General features: G+C 41.4%; 1 protein-coding gene across 1 annotated transcript in view; it reads right to left on the bottom strand.

Annotated features, from left to right (window-relative positions):
• PCCA (propionyl-CoA carboxylase subunit alpha) overlaps positions 1–16,167 on the bottom strand; it is a 658,713-nt gene that overhangs the window by 427,521 nt on the left and 215,025 nt on the right. The window contains exon 7 of the mRNA XM_077297080.1: positions 9,626–9,757. Coding sequence (XP_077153195.1) covers positions 9,626–9,757 — 132 coding nt within the window. The remainder of the gene's footprint in view (positions 1–9,625; positions 9,758–16,167) is intronic.

The following is a 16,167-nucleotide window of genomic DNA, read 5'->3' as shown; positions in this document are numbered from 1 at the left end:
TAATGTTTGATTTTACAACCTTGTGACCTTGTTCATTCAGAGGAATGTAAAATTAATACCATAAGTGGAATGTAAATTCTACCTCATCATTATTATACTGGCAGAGGAGAACGCAAAGCGCCATCCAATCAGCTGACAGGAAGCCGCGCTGCCACTGAGAGATGGCCTTCTGCAGTGGCCGAAATGAAGTGATTAAATTTCAGAGTTTACAATCCATAATGGGCCATAAATCAGGGCATTAAACCTTGTCGCTAAAGCTTGTTCCTGTCTCCTCTCCTGCTTGCCTGTCATGTTTTCCATGAAGCTGTCAGCAGGGGGAGACGATTCTCTATTGTTTCAGATGCTGTTTGTGATGGCCTTTAATCAGAAGCTGGTAAAAGTAAGCAAATAGCTCGAATATACAAGAAAAAAGCAGGTTGATTGACGATACCATCAGCCATAAAAGCATTGATATCAAATAAATGACATGTATAAAAATATATCAATGTAGAAAAATGTATGAAATAAAATTATATTCAGTCTAAACCAATATGTATAAATACATAATTATATACTAAAAAAAAAAAAAAAAACACACATATATATTACACATACACAAATATTTTATACAGATGCATATATATTATACACACGCAGACACACACCTGAGCGTTCCAGATACATATACAGATTTTATATTAATACGCAAAGGTTTTTTTTCCAGATTCATTATGTACATTTTTTTTCCTTAGATAATATAAAAATGTTTTTCAAAACAAAAAAAACGTTTCACTACTGTGTTAGGCTCCTGAAGAAAAAAGACCCAACAGGGGAAGTTGGCAAAAAATTTAATTTCCTTTCATTAACTAGTCTGCTCCACAATCGGTGCTTGTTAAGTTCAAAGCAGCCTTAAGAGCAACCTTAGCTTTAAGTCCTTTTACTCTGAGCGCTCACATCTGCTAATGAGATTTTTTTTTTTTTTGGGCCACAAAATAACAATTGTTTTTAAGCCACAGATAAATTCCCTTACAAGAATGTATAGGTTTACTGTTTTATTACACCTTGTTTCTTTCTATGGGATGTTGGCTTAAAGGAATGAGATTCATGAATAGGGGGTCATTTAAGAAAGTTAGTGGTTTGTACACATTGAGTAGCAAGGACCTTTGTTCTTGCCTGTGACAGTTATGCGAGAATACTTCCCCTAATAGCCTCTCTGTCAGGAAGTGTTAAACCTTCCAAATGCAGACAATTAGACCCTCTCCAGCAATATGCAGCAATGACTGATGAAGAGGCGTGATTAGAGCACAAGTTGAGAACTTTCTGCATTTCTTTTTGCTTGCAAATTTGATTGTGCTGGGAAAACGCAATTAGCAAGCCAATTTATAGTTAGGTAAGGAAATTGTCTAATAATAGAAAATAAAGAGATTTTGTGAAAGTCACACAAAAAGGTTATTTGAGCTTTATCTTTAATGGCATGTTTCATTACATCAAGCAACTAATAATCTGGCATGGCTGTCCAGTATAGACACCAATGATGCTGAAATAGGTAAAATTGTATTCTGTGCTTTCCCTTGGGTTTTTTTTTTTTTACTATAAATCTAATTAAAGAAAAAAAAAATTCTCATCAGTGTGCTGGACCCCATTTTTACCATCAATGATTTTCTCGTATGTCCAAATTAGTAAAAACAAACAAAAAAAAAAACTGTCTTCACTTCTACCCATTACAATTTTAATCACAGACAGCACCTGCATTGTACACAGATCCCATCCGTGTGCAGTCTGTAATTTTCATTGCCCCATACACTTGTGTGGATGATTTTGATCTGTGACTCGGATCAACAACAGACAAGTCTGCAGGATTTATTTGCAGACACATGCACAGCAAGAAGACAAAGACATGTAAACAGCCCCATGGACGTTAATAGGTACATTTTGGAATCATAGAAAACATGGATAGAACAGATATGTGAAATATAGATGTATTCATTGAGTTTTATATAGTTATCGCCTCAAGCTAATACATAATGCAGATTTTTTCCCAAGCATCATTTGTAAATATATATATATATATATATATACCGTATATATATATATACATACATAATTTGGAATTAAGTTTCCAATACTAAACCAGTGGCCACAGTCCTTACAAAAACTTTCAAGCATCTACTACTGGGACCAAAAACATTTGAAATAAATTCAATATTTCAATTAAAAAGAAGGAAAACAATATTACGTCCCGGACCAGTGCTGCTACTACATACTCATTTCTGAATCCTCCTGGCATCAACATCCAGCGCAGTTATTGTGTGAGCACTGCAGCTGCTCAGTAACCGTTGATTGGCTGCAGCGTTCACATTTAGTTTGTGACAACTCTAACAAAATGGGAATGCGGAAGCCGATCACCTGCAGCTTCAGCGCTCATGTGATGACCGCTCTGGATGTGCTGAGTACAGAGCTGCAGGTGAGTGTTATGGTTTTTACCTCATTTACCTTGTCTCATTAGTAAGAGATTTATAGGATTTATAGGATGAGCTGCAGCCGCACTGCAAGCACAGCTAATAACAGCTTCATTTATCACAAAGGCAATAGAAAGACCTTAAAAAAAAACTTACATATATCTAATATGTCCATACTTTTAAATGTTTGAAAAGATTATCCATGAAGCGTATGGAGATTCCAAGTTGAACACTTGTTTTCAGGAACAATAAATGAGTATACAAAAATAATTCAAGGACGTTCCTTTTTTACCTTTAGTTATGGCAGATGCCCAAAAGATAATTACAGCAGTTACACAGGATGGAAATGTCACGAATCCTGACACAGTTAGCAATAGTACAACCACATTAAACAGGAATTATCATACACACACAATCCTAATTTACAATTAGCTGCTCATTTCTTAGTGATGTGCAAAATTAATCAGGCATGGAAATTAGGCAAAATGAGCGTTGCATGGCAAATATTATCATGGCTTAGGCAAACAAAATACGGTAAGTAGTTAAACATTCCAAGAGAATTCCCCATTACCACCCATAATCACCAAGTCAATTTAAGCTTTTAGGATGTGTATTTAATTACAATTATTTTTCTTCATGATAAATCTTTTAAATAATGATATGTGTGCAGATTTAAACTTGGCTTAGTTCTGCTCAATTATTGCGTTTACTTTTCCTTAAAAGCACACATATATACAGAGAAAATATAGGACCCCAGCAGACGTGTCAAACAGCAGCTTTCTCAAAGAGCACACACGAGCAGTAGGCCAAGAGAGTGCTCCTGTGTATGGGAGGGTCAGGCTGAGATGGAAGTCAGACAAATGATCAGCCAAAGTATTTTTCGGCCAACAGCCAACCTCAGGGTGGGCTCTACTCTTCAGACTATGGATGTTCAAAAGAAATCTCTCCAGAATCCCCCTTAGGCCGGGGTCACACTAGACCGTAATACGGACGAGTGCTATGCGCTAAAAAATCGCATAGCACTCGGCCCAATGTTAACCTATGGTGCAGCTCCCATCATCCGATATTTTCTCCACCGTATTCAGGATCCGACGGAAATCGCAGCATGCTGCGATTGTCAGCGTATCTCGGCCGAGACTCGCCAATGCAAGTCTATGGGTGCGAGAAAAAATCGGATTCCACACGGACCAGCAGTGTGACTTGCGAGAAATACGCAGCGGTGTTAGAGAAAAGCCGGTAATTCAATTGCCGGCTTTTAATTTCTCCTTCCTAAACCCGACAGGATATGAGACATGGTTTACATACAGTAAACCATCTCATATCCCTTTTTTTTTGCATATTCCACACTACTAACGTTAGTAGTGTGTATGTGCAAAATGTGGGCGCTGTAGCGTGTAAAATAAGGGGTTAAATCGCGGAAAAAAATGGCGTGGGCTACCGAGCAATTTTCTCCGCCAGAGTGGTAAAGCCAGTGACTGAGGGCAGATATTAATAGCCTAGAGAGGGTCCATGGTTATTGGCCCCCCCCCCTGGCTACAAACATCTGCCCCCAGCCACCCCAGAAAAGGCACATCTGGAAGATGCGCCTATTCTGGCACTTGGCCACTCTCTTCCCACTCCCGTGTAGTGGTGGGATATAGGGTAATGAAGGGTTAATGCCACCTTGCTATTGTAAGGTGACATTAAGCCAGATTAATAATGGAGAGGCGTCAATTATGACACCTATTCATTATTAATCCAATTGTATGAAAGGGTTAAAAAACACACACACATTATTAAAAAGTATTTTAATGAAATAAACACAGCGGTTGTTTTAAGGTACCTTCACACGAAGCGACGCTGCAGCGATAGCGACAACGATGCCGATCGCTGCAGCGTCGCTGTTTGATCGCTGGGGAGCTGTCACACAGTCAGATCTCCAGCGACCAACGATGCCGAGGTCCCCGGGTAACCAGGGTAAACATCGGGTTGCTAAGCGCAGGGCCGCGCTTAGTAACCCGATGTTTACCCTGGTTACCAGCGTAAAAATAAAAAAAACAAACAGTACATACTCACCTGCGCGTCCCCCAGCGTCTGCTTCCTGACACTGACTGAGCTCCGGCCCTAACAGCACAGCGGTGACGTCACCGCTGTGCTTTCACTTTCACTTTAGGGCCGGCGCTCAGTAAGTGTCAGGAAGCAGACGCTGGGGGACGCGCAGGTGAGTATGTACTGTTTGTTTTTTTTACTTTTACGCTGGTAACCAGGGTAAACATCGGGTTACTAAGCGCAGCCCTGCGCTTGGTAACCCGATGTTTACCCTGGTTACCAGTGTAAAACATCGCTGGTATCGTTGCTTTTGCTTTCAAACACAACGATACACGGCGATCGGACAACCAAATAAAGTTCTGGACTTTATTCAGCGACATCACAGCAGGATCCTGATCGCTGCTGCATGTCAAACTAAACGATATCGCTAGCGAGGACGCTGCAACGTCACGGATCGCTAGCGATATCGTTACAAAGTCGTTTCGTGTGAAGGTACCTTTAGTATTTTATTGTTCTCTCAATCCATCTCAAGACCCTCGCTTGGCAAAATAATAAACCCACAATATACATACCCTCTCTGATGAACTGTCAGGTCCCACGAGGTAATCCATCTGAAGGGGTTAATTATTTTACAGGCAGGAGCTGCGCTAAAGCACTGCTCGTGCCTGTAACACCCGGGGATTGAAGGAAAGCTGGGTGATCTGTACTCACATTGAGTTGCGGTGAGGCGCCCTCTGGTGGATGAACTCATATGAACTCGAGCGTGGGAACTTTTCCAAGGCTCCAGTTCATGAGAACATCCACCAGAGGGCGCCTCACCGCGACTCAATGTGAGTACAGATCACCCAGCTTTCCTTCAATCCCCGGGGGTTACAGGCACGAGCAGTGCTTTAGCGCAGCTCCTGCCTGTAAAATAATTAACCCCTTCAGATGGATTACCTCGTGGGACCTGACAGTTCATCAGAGAGGGTATGTATATTGTGGGTTTATTATTTTGCCAAGCGAGGGTCTTGAGATGGATTGAGAGAACAATAAAATACTAAAACAACCTGTGTGTTTATTTCATTAAAATACTTTTTAATAATGTGTGTGTGTTTTTTAACCCTTTCATACAATTGGATTAATAATGGATAGGTGTCATAATTGACGCCTCTCCATTATTAATCTGGCTTAATGTCACCTTACAATAGCAAGGTGGCATTAACCCTTCATTACCCCATATCCCACCGCTACACGGGAGTGGGAAGAGAGTGGCCAAGTGCCAGAATAGGCGCATCTTCCAGATGTGCCTTTTCTGGGGTGGCTGGGGCAGATGTTTGTAGCCAGGGGGGGCCAATAACCATGGACCCTCTCTAGGCTATTAATATCTGCCCTCAGTCACTGGCTTTACCACTCTGGCGGAGAAAATTGCGCGGGAGCCCACGCCAATTTTTTCCGCCATTTAACCCTTTATTTTAGCAGCTATAGCGCCCAAATTTTGCACATACACACTACTAACATTAGTAGTGTGGAATATGCAAAAAAAAGGGGATATGAGATGGTTTACTGTATGTAATCATGTCTCATATCCTGTTGGGTTTGGGAAGGAGAAATGAGAAGCCGGCAATTGAATTACCGGCTTTTAACATATCTCGTGCTGAATTAAATATAAATACAGAATATATATATATACACTCACTGGCCACTTTATTAGGTACACCTGTCCAACTTCTTGTTAACACTTAATTTCTAATCAGCCAATCACATGGCGGCAACTCAGTGCATTTAGGCATGTAGACATGGTCAAGACAATCTCCTGCAGTTCAAACCGAGCATCAGTATGAGGAAGAAAGGTGATTTGAGTGCCTTTGAACGTGGCATGGTTGTTGGTGCCAGAAGGGCTGGTCTGAGTATTTCATAAACTGCTGATCTACTGGGATTTTCACGCCCAACCATCTCTAGGGTTTACAGAGAATGGTCCGAAAAAGAAAAAAAATCCAGTGAGCGGCAGTTCTGTGGGCGGAAATGCCTTGTTGATGCCAGAGGTCAGAGGAGAATGGGCAGACTGGTTCGAGCTGATAGAAAGGCAACAGTGACTCAAATCGCCACCCGTTACAACCAAGGTAGGCCTAAGAGCATCTCTGAACGCACAGTGCGTCGAACTTTGAGGCAGATGGGCTACAGCAGCAGAAGACCACACCGGGTACCACTCCTTTCAGCTAAGAACAGGAAACTGAGGCTACAATTTGCACAAGCTCATCGAAATTGGACAGTAGAAGATTGGAAAAACGTTGCTTGGTCTGCTGAGTCTCGATTTCTGCTGCGACATTCGGATGGTAGGGTCAGAATTTGGCGTAAACAACATGAAATCTTTGGGATGTGGTGGAACGGGAGATTCGCATCAGGGATGTGCAGCCGACAAATCTGCGGCAACTGTGTGATGCCATCATGTCAATATGGACCAAAATCTCTGAGGAATGCTTCCAGCACCTTGTTGAATCTATGCCACGAAGAATTGAGGCAGTTCTGAAGGCAAAAGGGGGTCCAACCCGTTACTAGCATGGTGTACCTAATAAAGTGGCCAGTGAGTGTATATGTGTCTCAATGACATATATATATATATATATATATATATGTATACTGTATATATGTTTTAACGAACATTTGAGCACATAAATCCATTAGATGTCGGTTTTGCAAGCCTGAGAGAAAATCTCGGCATACGGATGCCATAAGGATGTCACACGGATGTCAAAGGGATCATTTGATGCGAGGAAATCGCATCCTCGCACTACACACGGATCACTGTTTTGGAAACATTTGTGCGATTCTCGTCCGTGAAAAACGGACCTTTTTTTATACGTTGTGTGTGTGCCCGGCCTTACAGTTAAAAACCTAATTTCTACTGATCTGGCATTTTTCCCCACCAGCGTACTACAAATACAGAGGAGTGAAACTGACATGACAACATCTGCAAGGAGTTTGTATGTTCTCCACGTGTCTGTGTGGGTTTTCTTGGGTTCTCCATTTTCCGTTCACACGCCACAGCTATACTGATAGGGAATTTAGATTCTAAGCCCCATTGGGGACAGTGATGGTAATGTGTGTAAAGTGCTGTGGAGTATGATAGCGCTATATAAGCAATGAATAATAAAAAAATTAATTCATCTGGCTCACCAGTTGTTGCACCAGGCCCTTGAACCAGCTGAATAAGAAAATGTTACTTATTGCATTTTTTGCTCGAGAGAGAGAGAAAAAAAGAGAAATGGTAGAGGCTTGATAAACATCCAAGTCACCATCGCGGATGTAACAAGAAGAAGTATTCAGGAATACATGAGGAAAATGGCACCAAAAGATGAGATGCTGAGAGAACGCCTACGGGAGCAACAACATCATCAGATCTGGGAAAATGGGAACATGAAATGCCATGGCAAGACAAGTCGCTGCATGGGATGTACCATTGACAGATAATGGAAGTGCTGGACATGGAGAAATTCTACCAATGGCTGGACAAAGCTGGACTCCAAGACAGCACAGAGACCCTAATCATAGCGGCACAAGAGCAAGCACTAAGTGCCAGATCCATAGAAGCAGGAATCTACCACACAAGACAAGACTCAAGGTGCACACTATGCAAAGAAACCTCAGAAACCGTCCAACACATAGTGGAAACTTCACACTAGATCTTAGAAATCAAGGTCTCAGAGTCTGGAGGAAGAATGGAGAGAGAAAGACAATCCAAGCTGCTTGAGGTCTAGTGTGAAGTTTCCACAATCAGTGATGGTTTGGAGAGACATGTCATCTGCTGGAGTAGGTCCACTGTGTTTTATCAAGACCAAAGGCAGCGCAGCCGTCTACCAGGAAATTTTAGAGCACTTCATGCTTCCCTCTGCCGACAAGCTTTTGGATATGGAAATTTCATTCTCCAGCAGGACTTGGCACCTGTCCACACTGCCAAAAGTACCAATACCTGGTTTATAAACAACAGTATCACTGTGCTTGATTGGCCAGCAAACTCGCCTGACCTTAACCCCATAGATGGGGTATTGTAAGGCTATGTGCAAACGTTCAGGAATGTCTGCAGAACTTTCCTAAACAAAACCGGACTTTTTCTGCAGGAAATCCGCTCGCATTTTTATTGCGTTTTTTTTGTGTGCTTTTTTTTTGCGTTTTTTTCCGGAGCTTCCCAATGCAATAATATAGTGGCAAAAACGTGAAAAATCCGCTAAATTAATGAACATGCTGCGCTTTTTACTGCGATGCGGTTTTTTTCTGCATGTGCACAAAAACTACGGAATGCATTGAAATGATGGGATGCTTAATGTAAGCTTTTTTTAGCGATTTTTCCACGGAAAACGGCCAAAAAACGTGAAGAAAAGCAAAAAATCCTGAACGTGTGCACATAGCCTTAAGAGGAAGATATGAGACACCAGACCTTACAATGCAGACGAGCTGAAAGCTGCTATCAAAGTAACCTGGGCATCCATAACACCTCAGCAGTGCCACAGGCTGATCGCCTCCATGCCACGCCGCATTGATGCAGTAATTGATGCATAAGGAGCCATGACCAAGTATTGAGTGTATTTACTGAACATTTCTGTAGGCCAACATTTCAGATTTTAAAATCATTTTTTCAAGCTGGCATTATAAAGTATTCTAATTTACTGAGATAATGACTTTTGTCTTTTCATTGGCTGTGAGCCATAATCATCAACATTAACAGAAATAAACACTTGAAATAGATCACTGTGTCTGTAACGACTATATAATATACGAGTTTCACTTTTTGTATTGAAAAACTGAAATAAATTAACTTTTTGAGGATATTCTAATTTTGTGAAATGCACCTGTATATTGCTATCTCGAGATGTATCCTTAAGAGACTCACAGTTCTAGCACCGACCTAGACTGAGAAATGGCCACTAGTATGCAGGGGACATCTTATATGTCCTTGGCTACTAAATTGCTTTCCTGCAAGGTCATGTCCTTGAATTTTTGCATTTCCTTATGATTGTTTTGCAGAGGAGGAAACATGCCAGATATTTAGGTCTAGAAGAAAAATGTAAACAATTCTATATAAGATTTAAAAGGGCCCTAAGAGCAACTAACAAAATAAAGCAGGTTGTAAATCTAGCATAACAACCAAAAAGTTAATAGTGGTGCTACAAGTCGCTCCTCACCTTGACCACCCCATCAAAGCCAGGGATGGTATTGACCTTTGCCTTCTTGGCTAAAAGCTTGCTTTCAATCTTGTCTCCCATAGCTTGGATTGCATGAGTGTCAGGTCCAATAAAGGTGACGCTTTCTGCTGCCTGTGGAGACAATGAAGGTTTTATGTTTACTAAAGAAACATATTAAGTGTTATCTGTGGTTTCACACTTCAGAGGACCCTTTAAAGAGAGCATGTGGAGAGTAATGTAATTAAGGTTAGACACTCCGCAAACAAAATTGTTTAGAAGCAGGCCAGCCAGCCCATTCATTAAATGCACATTTTGCCTGATGTGACCACTTAAAACTACTGTACATGCATTGAAATCCTTGTTTTCAGTGCTTCATTAGGATGCAGGTATCCAACAGGGATGACTGCTCCTGTCAAGTGCCAGCTATGTGATTGACAAATATGGCATACTTAAATGCCTGACTAAATGTGGATGCAGATTACATCAGTCATTTTACTACTTGTAAGCAATTTCAACAAAAAGGCATGTGATTGTTAAAAAAAAAAAAAATACACAAGCTATAAAAAGATATACATCAAATAAGTGAGCATTATTACTGGTGAGCCAGTGAACTTGAAGCACATACAGTAGCTTTTTCACGGTTACTTATACATCACTATACATATATGATCTTCATGCCAAGCTTAAAGGGAACCTGTCACCTCCAAAATCGAAGGGGAGCTAAGCCCACCGGCATCAGGGGCTTAGCTACAGCATTCTGGAATGCTGTAGATAAGCCCCCGATGTATCCTGAAAGATGAGAAAAAGAGTTAGATTATACTCACCTGGGGGGTGGTCCGATCTGATGGGCGTCGCAGTCCGGTCCGGGGCCTCCCATCTTCTTACGATGACGTCCTCCTTTTGTCTTCAGGCTCCGGCGCAGGCGTACTTTGTCTGCCCTGTTGAGGACAGAGCAAAGTACTGCAGTGCGCAGGTGCTGGGCCTCTCTGACCTTTCCTGGCGCCTGCGCACTGCAGTACTTTGTTCTGCCCTCAACAGGGCAGACAAAGTACGCCTGCGCCGGAGCCTGAAGACAAGAGGAGGACATCATCGTAAGAAGATGGGAGGCCCGGACCGGACTGCGATGCCCATCGGATCGGACCACCCCCCAGGTAAGTATAATCTAACTTCTTTTTCTCATCTTTCAGGATACATCGGGGGCATATCTACAGCATTACAAAATGCTGTAGATAAGCCCCTGATGCCAGTGGGCTTAGCTCACCTTCGATTTTGGGGGTGCCCAGTTCCCTTTAAAAGGAAACCAGACAGCAAGAATAAGAGACTGGGGCGATTACACGGGCCTACATAATTTCAAAAGTTGTCAGGTTCAGGTATGAAATTAGCCATTTATTAATGATTTTGACCTCAATTTAATTCTGACAATGAAATTTTTAGTTGGCTCTTTTTCTGTGATATCAAAGATTTTTCCTTTTACTGCTACATATAATTAATGCATAAAAGTTTCAGCACTTTTTTTGCAAATATAAAGATGCAGCATATTTTGTTAAGCTATTTTTTAATATTTATTTAGTGGAAACTTATCAATTCAGATAACTAAAACATGTGTAAACACTGTAGAAGTTACTAATCACTGTCACCAGAGAAAACCTGTTCAGCCATTTTATCACTGAGGCTATGTTCACACGTTGCGCTTTTGCAATGTTTTTGCTGTGTTTTTTTATACAAATTTTAAGCTGTGTTTTACAATACCAGTAAAGTCTATGATTTCAGAAATCTAATGCACACACATTGGTTTTATTTTCCTGACTGATTTGTAAAATTGCTGCGTTTTTCTTTTTAAAAGTGCCTCGTCACTTTCAGCGTTTTTTCTGTGTATTTGCAGTGTGTTTTTTTAACCCATAGGAAACAAAGGTTACATGCAAAAACAGCAATTCTCAGGTTTTGCTGCGTTTTTGGTGCAAAAACCTAAGGAAGATAAATCATGCTTATTCTTGGGCCACTAAACTTCATCAGCATGCACAATAGACAGCAAAAACACAGCAACAAAAACACAAAAAAAAACCCCTGATTTTTGTAAGCTTAACACATCCTAATAATCTAGTCAATTGCTGCAGATCCAAAAACAGCTTTCATATTGTTAACGTCTGACAATGTGACAATCCTATGTGTGAAACAGACAAGCCAGGAGTTAAATGCACAAGGCGCTAGCTCTGTAAAACTAATGAACGAACATACATGATTATGGTTAGAATATTACCGTATTTATTTTTTTAAAGCACAATACCATGTAAAAAGGGTTACAGACAGATTACATACATATAATAAACTGACAGCCTGGTACAGAGGGACAGAGGACCTTGTCTTCTCGGGCTTACAATCTACAGGGTAATGGGGAAGGAGAACGTGTGTCAGTCTGGAGCACCTCTGGGGGTCATATGAATCCATGTCTTTCAAATAGTAATGCCTGATTATGTTGACAATTCAGGTTTAATTTCACCAATTTATCTTCACGTACAAAAAGATTACAAGTGCCCATTTACAATGCCCAATAATTGGAAACTATCTGTCAAAGCAGGCCAGTAATCACCTGACGGATGAGAAAATGCTCATTCGTTGGTTAAATGAGGTTTAAGTTTGTTAATGAAAAGGACAAGAACTACAAAGTACACCATAGAAAAGTAGTTATTATTGTCAATACAGCCCATTAGTGAGGCCCTATAGGCTGTGAGCCAGATGCTCTGCATCACCTGTATATGAGCAGCGCTGCATACAGACCATTTTTTTTGTGCATGAATATGCCAGGCAACCACCCCCTCCATGGATTGGCAGGCTGAGAGTGATTGTTTCATCAGCATTCTTAAACTTGTGTAAAATGGGTCCACTGCATCCTGTTAGTGCATTTGTTTGGAGGCCTGGGAAGTTAAATATATCTGCCTTTTTTCTGCTGGTTTTTGAATTTTTTTGGAGGATTTTTAAGCCCTCTTTTTGTGGTTTTATTGAATGCACAAGGTCCACATGATAAAGGACGCAGGTGCCAAATACTGATGAACAACCACTCACACACCGAGCATTCATGGAGATGGGGAGGCTTCGTATTACAAATGTGTGTGTGTGTGTGTGTGTGTGTGTGTGTGTGTGTGTGTGTGTGTGTGTGTGTGTGTGTGTGTGTGAGAGAGAGAGAGAGAGAGAGAGAGAGTGTGAGTGCGTGTGTCCTGTGTCACATCATTAATAAACACTAGTGACCCCGTGCCACTGGCAGCCATGCATGCCCAAGCCATCACACTGCCTCCGCCGTGTTTTACAGATGATGTGGTATGCTTTGGATCATGAGCTGTACCACGCCTTCGCCATACTTTTCTCTTTCCATCATTCTGGTAGAGGTTGATCTTGGTTTCATCTGTCCAAAGAATGTTCTTCCAGAACTGTGCTGACTTTTTTAGATGTTTTTTTAGCAAAGTCTAGTCTAGCCTTTTTATTCTTGATGCTTATGAGTGGCTGCACCGTGCAGTGAACCCTCTGTATTTACTTTCATGCAGTCTTCTCTTTATGGTAGATTTGGATATTGATACGCCGAACTCCTGGAGAGTGTTGTTCACTTGGTTGGCTGTTGTGAAGAAGTTTCTCTTCACCATGGAGATTATTCTGCGATCACCCACCACTGTTGTCTTCCGTGGGCACCCAGGTCTTTTTGCATTGATGAGTTCACCAGTGCTTTCTTTCTTTCTCAGGATGTACCAAACTGTAGATTTTGCCACTCCTAATATTGTAGCAATTTCTCAGATGGGTTTTTTCTGTTTTCGCAGCTTAAGGATGGCTTGTTTCACCTGCAAGGAGAGCTCCTTTGACCGCATGTTTACTTCACAGCAAAACCTTCCAAATGCAAGCACCACACCTCAAATCAACTCCAGGCCTTTTATCTGCTTAATTGAGAATGACATACCGAAGGGATTACCCACACCTGTCCATGAAATAGCCTTGGAGTCAATTGTCCAATTACTTTTGGTCCCTGTAAAAAACAGGGTGGCACATGTTAGGCTACGTTCACATTTGCGGTCTGCGCCGCAGCGTCTCCGCATGCGTCATGCGCCCCTATATTTAACATGGGGGCGCATGGACATGCGTCGCACTTGCATTTTGCGCCGCATGCGTCCCTGCGGCGCACGCGTCCGGGCGCAGAGGACGCAGCAAGTTGCATTTTTGCTGCGTCAAAAATCAATTAAAAAAAGGACGCATGCGGCGCAAAACGCAGCGTTGTGCATGCGTTTTGCTGCGTTTTTGTTTGCGTTGTGCGTTGCGGCGCCGACGCTGCGGCGCACAACGCAAATGTGAACGTAGCCTTAAGGAGCTGAAACTCCTAAACCCTTCATGCAATTTTAATGTGGATACCCTCAAATGAAAGCTGAAAGTCTGAACTTCAACTGCATCTGAACTGTTTTGTTTAAAATTCATTGTGATAATGTCTATAACCAAAGTTAAAAAATGTTGTCTCTGTCCAAATATATATGGTCCTAACTGTGTGTGTGTGTGTGTGTGTGTGTGTGTGTGTGTGTGTGTGTGTGTGTGTGTGTGTGTGTGTGTACAGTACAGACCAAAAGTTTGGACACACGTTCTCATTTAAAGATTTTTCTTTATTTTCAAGACTATGAATACCGTATTTTAAATTCACACTGAAGGCATCAAAACTATGAATGAACACATATGGAATTAAATACTTAACAAAAAAGTGTGAAACACGTGATATTATGTCTTATATTCTAGGTTCTTCAAAGTAGCCACCTTTTGCTTTGATGACTGCTTTGCACACTCTTTGCATTCTCTTGATGAGCTTCAAGAGGTAGTCACTGGAAATGGTCTTCCAACAATCTTGAAGGAGTTCCCAGAGGTGCTTATCACTTGTTGGTCCTTTTGCCTTCACTCTGCGGTCCAGCTCACCCCAAACCATCTCGATTGGGTTCAGGTCTAGCGTAGCACCCCATCACTCTCCTTCTTGGTCAAATAGCCCTTACACAGCCTGGAGGTGTGTTTGGGGTCATTGTCCTGTTAAAAAATAAATGATGGTCCAACTAAACGCAAACCAGATGGAATAGCATGCCGCTGCAAGATGCTGTGGTAGCCATGCTGGTTTAGTATGCCTTAAATCTTGAATAAATCCCCAACAGTGTCACCAGCAAAGCACCCCCACACCATCACACCTCCTCCTCCATGCTTCACGGTGAGAACCAGGCATGTAGAGTCTATCGGTTATCCTTTTCTGCGTCACAAAGACATGGTGGTTGGAACCAAAGATCTCAAATTTGGACTCATCAGACCAAAGCACAGATTTCCACTGGTCTAATGTCCATTCCTTGTATTCTTTAGCCAAAACAAGTCTCTTCTGATTGTTGCCGGTCCTTAGCAGTGGTTTCCTAGAAGCTATTTTACCATGAAGGCCTGCTGCACAAAGTCTCCTCTTAACAGTTGTTGTAGAGATGTGTCTGCTGCTAGAACTCTGTGTGGCATTGACCTGGTCTCTAATCTGAGCTGCTGTTAACCTGCGATTTCTGAAGATGGTGACTCAGATAAACTTATCCTCAGAAGCAGAGGTGACTCTTGATCTTCCTTTCCTGGGGTGGTCCTCATGCGAGCCAGTTTCTTTGTAGCGCTTGATGGTTTTTGCAACTGCACTTGGGGACACTTTCAAAGTTTTCCCAATTTTTCGGACTGACTGACCTTCATTTCTTAAAGTAATGATGGCCACTCGTTTTTCTTTACTTAGAATTTGTATTATGGCAAGAAAAAAGCAGCTAACAGTCTATTCAGTAGGACTATCAGCTGTGTATCCACCAGAATTCTGCACAACACAACTGATGGTCCCAACACCATTTATAAGGCAAGAAATCCCACTTATTAAACCTGACAGGGCACACCTGTGAAGTGAAAACCATTCCCGGTGACTACCTCTTGAAGCTCATCAAGAGAATGCCAAGAGTGTGCAAAGCAGTCATCAAAGCAAAAGGTGGCTACTTTGTAGAACCTAGAATATAAGACATATTTTCAGTTGTTTCACACTTTTTTGTTAAGTACATAATTCCACGTGTTAATTCATAGTTTTGATGCCTTCAGTGTGAATTTACAATTTTCATAGTCATGAATATACAGAATTATCTTTAAATGAGAAGGTCTGTACTGTGTGCGTGTGTGTGTGTGTATATATATATATGTGTGTGTGTGTACATACATATACACATATACATAAAATATATATTAATATATATACAGTTATATGAAAACGTTTGGGCACCCCTATTAATCTTAAGCTTAATGTTTTATAAAAATTGTTTTTTTTTGCAACAGCTATTTCCGTTTCAGAAATCTAATAACTGTTGGACACAGTAATGTTTCTGCCTTGAAATGAGGTTTATTGTACTAACAGAAAATGTGCAATCTGCAGTCAAACAAAATTTGACAGGTGCATAAGTATGGGCACCTCACCAGAAAAGTGACATTAATATTTAGTAAATCCTCCTTTGGCAAAAATAACAGCCTCTAGTCGCTTCCTGTAG

Source organism: Ranitomeya variabilis, chromosome 3, assembly GCF_051348905.1.
Source record: "Ranitomeya variabilis isolate aRanVar5 chromosome 3, aRanVar5.hap1, whole genome shotgun sequence".
Lineage (NCBI taxonomy): Eukaryota > Metazoa > Chordata > Amphibia > Anura > Dendrobatidae > Ranitomeya > Ranitomeya variabilis.
This window is presented reverse-complemented; position numbering and strand designations above follow the sequence as displayed.